This window comes from Aotus nancymaae, unplaced genomic scaffold (genome assembly GCF_030222135.1).
Source record: "Aotus nancymaae isolate 86718 unplaced genomic scaffold, 86718_ANA_hifiasm-v0.15.2.pri h1tg000067l, whole genome shotgun sequence".
In the NCBI taxonomy this organism is placed as follows: Eukaryota; Metazoa; Chordata; class Mammalia; order Primates; family Aotidae; genus Aotus; species Aotus nancymaae.
The window spans coordinates 17,363,761-17,376,042 of record NW_026988482.1 but is presented as its reverse complement, the minus strand read 5'-3'; the positions used below and the strand labels follow the sequence as shown (position 1 = coordinate 17,376,042).

At 40.8% G+C, this 12,282-nt stretch overlaps 1 protein-coding gene across 2 annotated transcripts in view; it reads left to right on the top strand.

The window, feature by feature from the left end:
- PAK2 (p21 (RAC1) activated kinase 2) overlaps positions 1–12,282 on the top strand; it is an 85,895-nt gene that overhangs the window by 69,194 nt on the left and 4,419 nt on the right. For both annotated transcript variants that reach the window (XM_064366962.1, XM_064366963.1), the window contains 3 exons: positions 3,537–3,636; positions 7,159–7,355; positions 11,931–12,068. In XM_064366962.1, the coding sequence (XP_064223032.1) occupies positions 3,537–3,636; positions 7,159–7,355; positions 11,931–12,068 (435 nt within the window). The remainder of the gene's footprint in view (positions 1–3,536; positions 3,637–7,158; positions 7,356–11,930; positions 12,069–12,282) is intronic.

Below are 12,282 nucleotides of genomic sequence, written 5' to 3'. Positions count from 1 at the left end.
GCTGAGGCAGGAGAATCTCTTGAACGTGGGAGATGGAGGTTGCAGTGAGCTGAGATTGCACCACTGCACTCCAGCCTGAGTGACAGAGCAAGACTCCATCTCAAAAAAAAAAAAAAAAGAGAATTTGGTAATGAATTGTGGACCTTTGAAGATTTAAATTCACAGGGAAATTCTGGTAGAGTGATGATGATCATTTACTATCCAAACGGGACACTTTTGAGATTAAAAAGGCATACCATTATAAATACACCTCTCGGCTGAAAGCAGTGGCTCACACCTGTAATCCCAGCACTTTGGGAGGGTGGATTGCCTGAGATTAGGAGTTCAAGACCAGCCTGGCCAACATAGTGAAACCCCATCTCTACTAAAAATACAAAAATTAGCTGGGCATGGTGGCACGTGCCTGTAATCCCAGCTACTTGGGAGGCTGAGGCAGGAGAATTGCTTGAGCCAGGGATGTGGAGGTTGCAGTGAGCCAAGATTGCACCATTGCACTTTAGCCCGGTGACAGAGCGAGACTCCATCTCAAAAAAAAACAAGGCTGGGCACGGTGGCTTATGTCTGTAATCCCAGCACAGCACTTTGGGAGGCCAAGGCAGGCAGATCACGAGGTCAAGAGATTGAGACCATCCAGGCCAACATGGTGAAACCCCATCTCTACTGAAAATAGAAAAATTAGTTGGGCATGGTGGTGGGCACCTGTAGTCCCAGCTACTCAGAAGGCTGAGGCAGGAGAATCGCTTGAACCTGGGAGGTGGAGATTGCAGTGAGCCGAGAACTCACCACTGCTCTCCAGCCTGGCGACAGAGTGAGACTCTGTCTCCAAAAAAAAAAGGAAAGAAATACACCACTCAGTAGTGGAAACTAGAACTATCTTGGGTGTGACACATATTCACCTTAAGTATCAATAAGTCTGTGTCTGCCTTCATTGATTTCACTAATGGTGATAAAACTGGTCATTTCTTTATATTAATGAATATCTAGACATACTATTAGCTTAAGCCAGTAGGATTCTGCCAAGTTGCCAATTTAAGCCAAAATAAGCCTTTGTTTTTCCACCTATATCTAAGCTTTTTCTACAGATGAGATTTGAGCTAATGATTTGCTTATTGTCATTGAAATCTCTAATAACATAGGAATCACTGTCACAAAGAGCAAAATTTTAATTTATAAGACTATATTGTGTTTTCTGTGATTTGGCTTTCAGTAGTTCTTCAGTGACACATAAGTGATTTACAAACTTTGTTCGTGTAAGGACAATACATATATATTTCCCTTTTCCATCTTTCATTAAGGTGTTAAAAATATTCTTTGAAAATTTTAATTCTGAATTGTATTCTAACTGAGGAATAGTAACTCTTTGGTTTAAGGGAGGAAATAACTCTTGAATGGAATATTAGTAAAATATGATATTCCTTAACAATGGATGCTTGGTCACTGAAAAGCTGATAAAAAACAAGAATTTACCTATTTATACTTAATTTTGTTTTTTCTAATACGTTTCTTTGTAATTGATACAAAAATTAATTTTGGGAGTTCCTCTAATTCCATTCACTTGGGTTTTCTTTTGCATGCCAGAACTTTTTAATTGTGACAAGTTTGTTTCTATTTATTTGTACAAGTATTTTTCTGGAGCTTTGAATCTGATTATTGCCTGATAAATGTAATGTGGTAATACCCAATTTGTCTGTTTTCCCTCGAATGACTAGTAGCAGATTTTGGATGAGATTTTTAGTTGTACAGACTTTGTTCTACTCTGTTGGGAGTAAGAAATAAAAGCACAGCTAACTTACACCCTTAGTTTATATTCAGAAACACCAGAGTAAGCAGATTAGTACTGTTACTATTTTTGAGACGGAGTTTCAATCTCGTTGCCCAGGCTGGAGTGCAATGGCATGATCTTGGCTCACTGCAACCTCTGCCTCCCGGGCTCAAGTGATTCTCCTACCTCACCCTCCCTGGTAGCTGGGATTACAGGCATGTGCCACCATTGCCTAGCTAATTTTTTTGTATTTTTAGTAGAGACAGGGTTTCTCCATGTTGGTCAGGCTGGTCTCGAACTGCCAACCTCAGGTGATCCGCCCACTTCGGCCTCCCAAAGTGCTGGGATTACAAGCATGAGCCACTGTGCCCAGCCATAAGCAGATTTTTAAAATGTCATCTCATTCTCAATTTTAAGGACGGGAGGAGTTTATCCTCACTTTGTGATTCAGTGCTTTCTGAAATACGGCGTAAGAGGAAAGTTATTCTTTAATCATTCATGTCCAAGTTGTAGATACAGCTTAATATAAAATCCAGCATAGAAGAACATCTTATCTCTGGTGAACAGCTAAATGGAACCAGGCCACCCAGAATTTTACCCAGTTCTCAGTGGCTCATGTTGATTAGCCTTCTGAGTATCTCATATTCAAATGGGAGTGATCACAAGTTTTTTTTCATTACTATTGAAATGATACATATATATTTTTTTCTTTTTTCTTTCTTTCTTTTTTTTTTTTTGAGACAGGGTCTCACTCTGTTGCCCAGGCTGGAGTCCAGTGGCGCAATCTTGGCTCACTGCAACCTCTGTCTCCCAGGCTCAAGCAATTCTCCTGCCTCAGCCCCCCAGGTAGCTGGAATTACAGGCAGTCACCACCATGCCCGGCTAAATTTTTTTGTATTTTTAGTAAGACATGGAGTTTCACCATGTTGCTCAGGCTGTTCTTGAACTCCTAACCTTGTGATCTGCCCACCTCAGTCTCCCAAAGTGCTGGGGTTACAGGTGTGAGCCACCACACTCAGCCTGTTGAAATGATTTCTGAAGAGCCTATGTGTGTTTACCAAGTGTTGTATATCTTTAGGCATTTAAACCTGAAAGAGGCAACAATTTTTTTTTTTTTTTTGAGACCAAGTCTTGCTATGTCACCCAGGCTGGAGTGCAGGGGCACAGTCTTGGGTCACTGCAAACTCTGCCTCCCGGGTTCAAGCAATTCTGCTACTTCAGCCTCCTGAGTAGCTGGGCTTACAGGCGTGTGCCACCATACCCAGCTAATTTTTTTGTATTTGTAGCAGACACAGGATTTTGCCACGTTGGCCAGGCCGATCTCGAACTACTGAACTCAGGTGATCTACCCGCCTTGGCCTCCCAAAGTGCCCCCGGCCACACCTAGCTAATTTTTGTATTTTTTAGTAGAGACAGGGTTTCACCATGTTGGCCAGGTTGGTCCCAAACTTTTGACCTCAAGTGATCTGCCTACCTCACCTGGCCAAGAGGCAAGAAATTATACAGACTCAGCCAAACAATGTCTCTGAATAAGATCAGAGGGTAGGAGGGGATCTACTGACTTTTTAAAAAATTTTGTTTTCTTATATAAAACTCTAAGGAGGGGATCTAATTGCTTTTCATAACTTTGTATATAAGAGAGGATTTTTTTTTCTTTGTAAATGAAAGTATGGGAGGGTCTTCTGCTGGGTACTAGAAGCAGTACTCAGGCCATAACTACTGCATGTGTCTTTTCAGGGACTATTTCATTAATAGGTGTTTTTCTTCTGTTCAGTGTTTACAGGCATTGGAGTTTTTACATGCTAATCAAGTGATCCACAGAGATATCAAAAGTGACAATGTACTTTTGGGAATGGAAGGATCAGTTAAACTTAGTGAGTAACAATTGGACAATTAATAAGTATTTGTTATTTATTATAATGTTCTGACTTTAATTAAAAACTTTTCTTGAGCAGTGCAAGGATTAATAATGATTTAATATAGGAAGAGATGAGACCTTTGAAAACTGAGTGATACTCTGAGGATTTTAACTAATCAGTGCCAGAGAAAGGACTAGTAAGGACATTATCAAGTAGTGTCTTATCTAGTGATAAAGAAAGAATATGGACTCTGAACTGGATAGCCTAGGTTTAATTAGCATGTCTGCTACTACTTTCTGAATAATTTTGGCCAAGTTACTTAATCTGTTTGTGTGGAAATATGCCTATTTCAGAGAATTCTTTGGAGGATTAAAATGTAAAGTGCTAAGGAGTAGTGTCTGGGACTGTCGTAATGTTGATGCTGTCTTACAGAGATAAACTTGGGTTTGTTTCTGCCATCTGTTACAGTAGTTTTTCTCACGTTGTTCAGCCTTTAAGTTTTGTACTGCATGGCCTGTTCAGAGGAGAGGGGTATGTGACCCTGATCCCAGTGATGACAAGGGAAATTAATCCCATTTAAATCACTTTCTCTAATTATCTTCTGTATCAGACATGGTAGAGTTATGAAAAAAAAGTCCCAAGCCTCTCTCCTCTGCTGGCTATAATCTCTACTTGGCTCTGAGAACTAGTCTGCTGAAGGATTCAGGAACCCTTACTGAGGTCTCTCAAAGTCTATAAAATTGAAGGCATTTCTTGCATCAAGAGATCAAAAACTTTTCTTCTGTTCTTCTATAGGGTTTGGTTCCTTTTTTAACATCTCTTTTTTTTAACTACATACTCCAAAAGTTATTCAATCACGGCTGGGCACGGCGGCTCATGCCTGGAATCCCAGTACTTTCGGATGCCGAGGCAGGTGGATCACCTGAGGTTAGGAGCTTGAGACCAGCCTGGCCAACATGACGAAACCCCCTATCTCTACTAAAAATACAAAAATTAGCCAGGCATGGTGGTACACGCCTGTAATCACAGCTACTCAAGGAGGCTGAGGCAGGAGAATTGCTTGAACGTGGAAGGTGGAGGTTGCAGTGAGCCTGAGATCATGCCACTGCACTCTAGCCTGGGCAACAGAGCAAAACTCTGTCTCAAAAAAAAAAAGTTATTCAATAAGATGGTCAGAATATAAGATTGCATATGTGTATGTGTGTGATGGAGTTTTGCTCTTGTTGTCCAGGCTGGAGTGCAATGGCACAATCTCACCTTACTGCAACCTCTGCCTCCTGGGTTTAAGCTATTCTCCTGTCGAAGCCTCCCAAGTAGCTGGGATTATAGGCACCTGCCACCATGCCTGGCTAATTTTTTATTTTTAGTAGATCCATGTTGATCAGGCTGGTTGCGAACTCCCAACCTCAGGTGATCCTCCCACCTTAGCCTCCCAAGGTGCTGGGATTACAGGCATGAGCCACCATGCCCAGCTATGATTGGTTTTTTGTTGTTGTTGTTGTTGTTGTTATTTTGAGACAGAGTCTCTCTCTGTCACCCAAGCTGCAGTGCAGTGGTGCGATCTTGGCTCCCTGCAACCTCTACCTCCCGTGTTCAAGCAGTTCTCCTGCCTCGGCCTCCTGAGTAGCTGGCATTACAGGTGCATGCCACCACGCTTCGCTAATTTTTTTGTACTTTTAGTGAAGACGGGGTTTCACCATGTTGGCCAGATTAATCTTGAACATCTGACCTTGTAAACCACCCATCTCAGCCTCCCAAAATGCTGGGATTACAGGCGTGAGCCACCGCGCCCAGCCATGATTGCATATTTTTAAGTAAACTTAATGGGGAAGCTCTCATACATTTTTGGTGAATACACATAAAATTGAATCAAAGTTTTGGATGACTTTTTTTTTTGGCTCTGCCATTTACTAGGTGAATAACCTTGGATAAGTTATCTTTATATGTATGCTTCAGTTTCCCTATTTGTAAAATGGGAATAATTGTAATAATAAATGTACCTGTCTCATAGGGTTACCATGAAGATTAAATATTTTAATTCTTATAAGGTACTTAAACAGTACCTGGCTTGTTTTAAGTACTGATTTTAGTTAGAAATATTATTTGACCTAACAGTTACTCTTTTAGAATTCTGTCCTATGGAATTATTGATCTTAATACCACAGTAAGTACAAGGATTCTGTCTGCAACATTGTAAAGAAAAACCAAAACTGTCTTAAAGTGTTGAGCAGTAAGGGAATAATTAAATAAATATAACGTATTTTTATATTCTGTATAGTTTTTAAGATGAGGCAGGCCTGGTGCAGTGACTCACACCTGTAATCCAAGCACTTTGGGAGGCCGAGGCAGGTGGATTGCTTGAGCCCAGGAGTTCCAGACCTGATTGAATGACATGGCGAGACTCCATCTCTGCTAAAAATACAACAGTTAGCTGGGCATGGTGACAGGCACCTCTAGTCCCAGCTGCTCGGGAGGCTGAGGCAGGAGGATGGCTTGAGCACAGAGGCAGAGGTTGTAGTGAGCCAAAATTGCACCACTGCTCTCAGCATGGGTGACTGAGTGAAACCCTGTGGCAAAAATTATAAAAATAAAAAAAATTTTAAATAGGCAAATAAATGTACTAATATGGAAAGATCTCTTTAAAAATTATTTTACAAAACAGTTTACAGAATATCCTAATTGGGTCATATAAACCAAAGAGTTCATAGATATTCATTCATATATACATACATAACAAACAGTCTAAAGCTTACAAACCTAAATGTTAGCATATGGAGTAAAATGGGTTTAACAGTATAAGAAAGAATTCTAAATACTAATCCTGACTTTTCCACTAAATTAACATTGGGTACTACACTTGGCATCTGTACCTCCATTACAAATGAGATGGTTGAGAAGATAATGCTGGTGACGACCTTACCACTTGTTGCAGTTCAGTGTGTTCTTTTTCTAGGCCCTCTGCTGAGATGGATGTTTAGTGATTCTAGCTTCTGTTTGTTTTATTCCAGACTAGTTTACAGCTGGGTGTGGTGGCTGACACTTGCAGTCCCAACACTTTGGGAGGCCAAGGTGGGAAGATCACTCCCTGTGTTGCCCAGGAGTTAAGACCAGCCTAGGCAACATAGGGAAACTCTATCTCTACAAAAAAAATTTTAAATTAAAATTAAAAAGACAAAGTAGTTTCCACATCCTGACCTTTGTCTGATTCACTGCATTTAGTTTTGGTGTCTACCTTTCCTTTAATTTTTCTTAGGCCTCTTTCAATTTTATTGAATTTTTTAGGATAGAATGAATTACTCAGAATAAAAGGCCTCCTGATAATTTGGGCTCTGCTTGTGGCAAGTAAAAGTAAAATATGAGAGAATGTTGCATCACGAAAATATTTTGAACTCATTCTGATTTACTTTATTAATAAGATCTTTAAAAGCAAGAGGCTGAATAGTCAAAATGTAATTAATTACATCATCTGAAGTGAACTCTTTTGCTAAAAGCATCCATGGAAACCATTAACTCTAGCTGTTTTGTTTTGTTTTGTAGCTGACTTTGGTTTCTGTGCCCAGATCACCCCTGAGCAGAGCAAACGCAGTACCATGGTCGGAACACCATACTGGATGGCACCAGAGGTGGTTACACGGAAAGCTTACGGCCCTAAAGTTGACATATGGTCTCTGGGTATCATGGCTATTGAGATGGTAGAAGGAGAGCCTCCATACCTCAATGAAAATCCCTTGAGGGTAAGATCAATTAAACACCAGCCTTGTTAAGTATATTTCTTTAGAACACTTATTTAGAATTTGCATGTGCCAGGCACTGTCCAAGAATTTAAGGTAGAAAATTGATAAAAGCTAGTTTCTGCCCCTAACTCCGCGTCTAAAAATCATTTGCTCTCTGATTTACGTAGTTAATGTGTTAGATAAGAATTTGTAGGTTTTTAGTAGTTAGTAGTAAGCTGTGTTGTTTCGTATTTTACATATGAAGTTTGGAGCACCTCTCTGTCTCTAAATCTTCTCCTTTTATTTTATTTTATTATTATTTTTTTTTGAGACAGGGTCCTACTCTGTCGCCCAGGCTAGAGTGCAGTGGCGCAATCTCGGCTCACTGCAACCTCCACCTCCCGGGTTCAAGCGATCCTCCCACCTCAGCCTACTGAGTAGCTGGGACTACGGGCATGCGCCACCACACCTAACTAATTTTTGTATTTTTCATAGAGACGGGGTTTTGCCATGTTGGCCAGGATGGTCTCAAACTCTTGACCTCATTTGATCCACCCGCTTTGACCTCCCAGGGTGCTGGCATTATAGGTGTGAGCCACCATGCCCAGCCACTTCTCCTTCTTTTAAATTACCATATGTGGCTCAACATTATCAGTTATTAAGGAAATATAAATAAAAACCTCAACAATCGGAGGCTGAGGCAAGAGAATTGCTTGAACCTGGGAGGTGTCAGTTGCAGTGAGCCAAGATGGCACCACTGCACTCCAGCCTGGGTGACAGAGTGAGACTCCATCTCAAAAAAAAAAAAACAAAAACAAACCAGAAAAACCCACCTCAACAAGATAACACTTCAGAATGGCTATACTAAAAAAGACAGTAATAAATGTTGGAGAGAATATAAAGAAACTGGAACCCTCGTTCATTGCAAAATATAAAATGGTACATCTGCTTTGGAAACCAATTTGACAATTCTGTGTGAAGTTAATACTGAATTACCAAATGACCTAGCAGTTCCTCTGCTGGGTACAGAGCCAAAAGAATTAAAAGCATATATTCATACAAAAACCTGCATGCATCTTAATTATTTCCACTAAAATAATTCAAACCTGGTGAACAGTGGAATATGATTTGGTCATAGAAAGGAAGGAAGTGCCAATATGTGTTACAGCATTGAACCCTGAAAGTATTATGCCAAGTGAAAGAAGCCAAACAACAGATGGCATTAGATTCGGCCCTCTGTTTCCTGAATGCTTCCATCCCATTGCCAAATATTCCGGTTTATGTGGGCACTTAAAGTACTTCTACAGAGATGATTAACTTAGACCACTTTTCAGAACAATGTTTAAAGCCCTCTAATTTCTTTCATTCATTTAGCCAGTATTGATTTGAATACCTGCCATGTGCTAAGCACTATTCAAAGTGCTGTCTAAAAGAACCCATAAAAATTCCTTATATTCTAGTGGAAGAAGAGAGAGAAAGAAAATAAATCAGAATAATTTATAATATATTAAATAATGGGCTCTCAAGTGCTGAGACTGGCAGGAAAGAGGTTAGGGTGTTTACTTTCAAAAGGTGCTTGGAGAGGTGGGCACAGTGGCTCACGCCTGTAATCCTAGCATTTTGGGAGGCCAAGGCAGGAGGATTGCTTGAGCCTAGGAGTTCAAGGCCAGCCTAGGCAACATAGTGAGACCTTTGTCTCTACAAAAAATTTAGATATTAGCCAAGCATGGTAGTGTGTGCCTGTAGTCACAGCTAATTGGGACTGTCCTGCCTCAGCGGGTGGGTCTTTTGGGCCCAAGGAAGATAAGGTTGCACTGAGTTCCTGTCATATCACTTCACTCCATCTTGGGTGACAGCTAGGCCCTGTCAAAAAAATACAATAAAAATAAATTATAAAATTAAATCAAAAGAGTGCATAGGGAGGGCTTTACTGAGGTGACATATGGACACACTTAACCTAAGGGAAAAGCATTCTAAGCAGAAGACACAGCAAGTGCAGAAGCCCTAAAGCAGGAGTGTTCCTGGTGTTTTCAGAGATCATGCAGGACTGCAGCATAGCTGGAGCACACTGAGCAGACAGCAAGAGATGTGGTCCATCTGTGAAGAAACCAGGCCAGACTGTCGTGCCTTCTAAGACCTTTGAAAGGATTCTGGCTCTTACTTGAGGCCTAATGGAGAAACTGTTTGAGAGTTTTGAGCAGAGGAGTAAATTGTTCTTCTTAGGTTTTAGTAGGATTGCTCTGGCTACTTTGTTGAGAGATTCTTGAGGAAGGCGGAGGCAGAGCAGAAGACCAGTTAGGAGGCTGATGTAATAATTCAGGCAAACAGTGATGATAGCCTAGACCAGGACGGGATCAGTGGAGGTGGTAAAAAGTGATGTGATTCTGGATGTATTATGAGAGAAAAGACCAACAGAATCTGTTCTCAAGTAACTTAACTGCTTTCTTGTATAAAGCTGAAGAATATTTTCAAGGCTGCACCCACAGCCAGGAGTGTGCTCAGGCTTCAGAACACCTTGGGCTGAGTGAGGTGGCTCACTCCTGTAATCCCAGGACTTTGGGAGGCCAAGGTGGGGGGATCACTTGAGGTCAGGAATTCGTGACCAGCCTAACATGGTGAAACCTCATCTCTACTAAAAATACAAAAATTAGCCAAGGGTGGTGGCACATGCCTGTATTCCCAGCTACTCAGGAGGCTGAGGTGGGAAAATCGCTTGAAGGGTGACAGAGAGAGGTTCCGTCTCAAAAAAAAAAAAAAAATCCACCTTGTCCCACAAGCATATGGGCATAACTGCTAATGCACAAATGCCAGAAAGAACCTGGATGAGGAAGATGAGAATTCTGCCCTGGCTGCTAAGAAGACACTGTGAATCTATGAAGATTGACCTTCACATGTATCAGAGCCGGTATATGAAGTGAAGGGGAACGTGTTTAAAAACAAGCAGATTCTTCAGAACTCGTTCCAAGCTGAAGATAGACAAGGCCTCATGAAGCTTCTGGTTGACCAGGCCAGGGCACATGGGTCTAAGACCAGAAAAGCCCTATAGTTCCATGAAGGTACTCTGGGCCTAGAAGGAGAAAACCATTAAGACTGTCCCAGGAGGAAAAAAACTATGAAATAAAAGTATCCCTCTCATCTGTACACAGTGGTTCTAGGTAATTACATAGATCAGTCATTAAAATAAAACGAGACTTTATCTGCCTGATGGGGCGGGGGAAGAATATTTGTAGGAATATAGGAATAGCCAGGACCCAGCAAGCACCCAGACATCCAGTCAAAGTTTACCAGATAGGCAAAGGAGCAGGAAAATGCAACCCATAATGAGAAATCCAGTTCGAGACCAGCCTGAACAACATGGTGAAATCCTGCCTCTACTAAAAATATAACACTTAGCCAGGTGTGGTGGCACGCACCTGTAATCCCAGCTACTCAGGAGGCTGAGGCAGGAGAATTGCCTGAACCCAGGAGGCGGAGGTTGCGGTGAGCCGAGATCGCGCCATTGCACTCCAGCCTGGGTAAAAAGAGCGAAACTCCGTCTCAAAGTAAATAAATAAATAAATAAAAATAATAATTCAATTTCTAGAAATGTAATTTAAATAATCCAAGCTATGTAAGGATTTTCTAAAGGGAGTTGATTAAATTAGAAAACATTCATATAAGGCAATATTTACTTGTCATTACAGTAATTTTCTAGATCTAGGTAGTTACTAATAATGATGACCTGGGATAATTTGGTTTTTGGTTTTTGTTTTGAGACAGAATCTCACTCTGTCACCCAGGCTGGAGTGCAGTGGCATAATCTCAGCTCACTGCAACCTCAGCCTCCCAGGTTCAAGGGATTCTCCTGCTTCACTCTCCCAAGTAGGAGATTACAGATGCACTCCATGGGATTACAGATGCGCGCCACCATGCCTAACTAATTTTTTTGTATTTTTAGTAGAAACAGGGTTTCACTATGTTGGCCAGGCTGGTCTCAAACTTCTGACCTCAGGTAATCTGCCCTCCTCGGCCTCCCAAAGTGCTGGGATTACAGGCATGAGCCACTGTGCCTGGCCTGAATCTCATTATTTTAAATGATATGTATGACTTGAAAAAAAAATTGAGAAAACTGAACGGGATGGTCAATGGTGAGATTGCGGTTATTTTTAATTATTAACATTGCTTTTTTTTTTTTTAAAGCAATATGGGCCAGGCACAGTGGCTCACCCCTGTAATCCTAGCACTTTGGGAGGCTGAGGCAGGAGAATCACTTGAACCCGGGAGGCGGAGGTTGCAGTGAGTCAAGATTGCACCACTGCACTCCAGCCTGGGTGACAGCGTGAGATTCTGTCTCAACAAAACAAAAGCAATGTATATTGCATTTATAACCAAAAAAAAAACGTGAATCTTTTTTTGGAAAAATAACTTAGGGACGTGTAACATCTAAAAATAAGAGGAAAGTATCAAATCTAAATTTAAATGAAATAATGATAACCCCAGTTTAGTATTTATGGCGATTTTCTTTAAAGAAGATTAAGAGGTCCATAAACTTTATAGAGTGCTCTATGACTTTGTTGAGCTGTCTTAAGTATGTCAAAGATGTTCTTTTTTATTTAGGCCTTGTACCTAATAGCAACTAATGGAACCCCAGAACTTCAGAATCCAGAGAAACTTTCCCCAATATTTCGGGATTTCTTAAATCGATGTTTGGAAATGGATGTGGAAAAAAGGGGTTCAGCCAAAGAATTATTACAGGTAAATTTTAAAAGGATTTCATTTTGTGGAATAGTTGACTTTTTTGATAACCAACAGAAAATTTTCTTAGGGCTAATAATTAGATTTCACTATTCACTGATCACCAGCAGTATGGCAGCTGCCACAATTTAGGGTTTCTTCTGCTGGGAATAAAATTCTGACAATAACATAATGTGCAGTTTGTGCATATTATCAGTCCTCAGACCTGTTTATT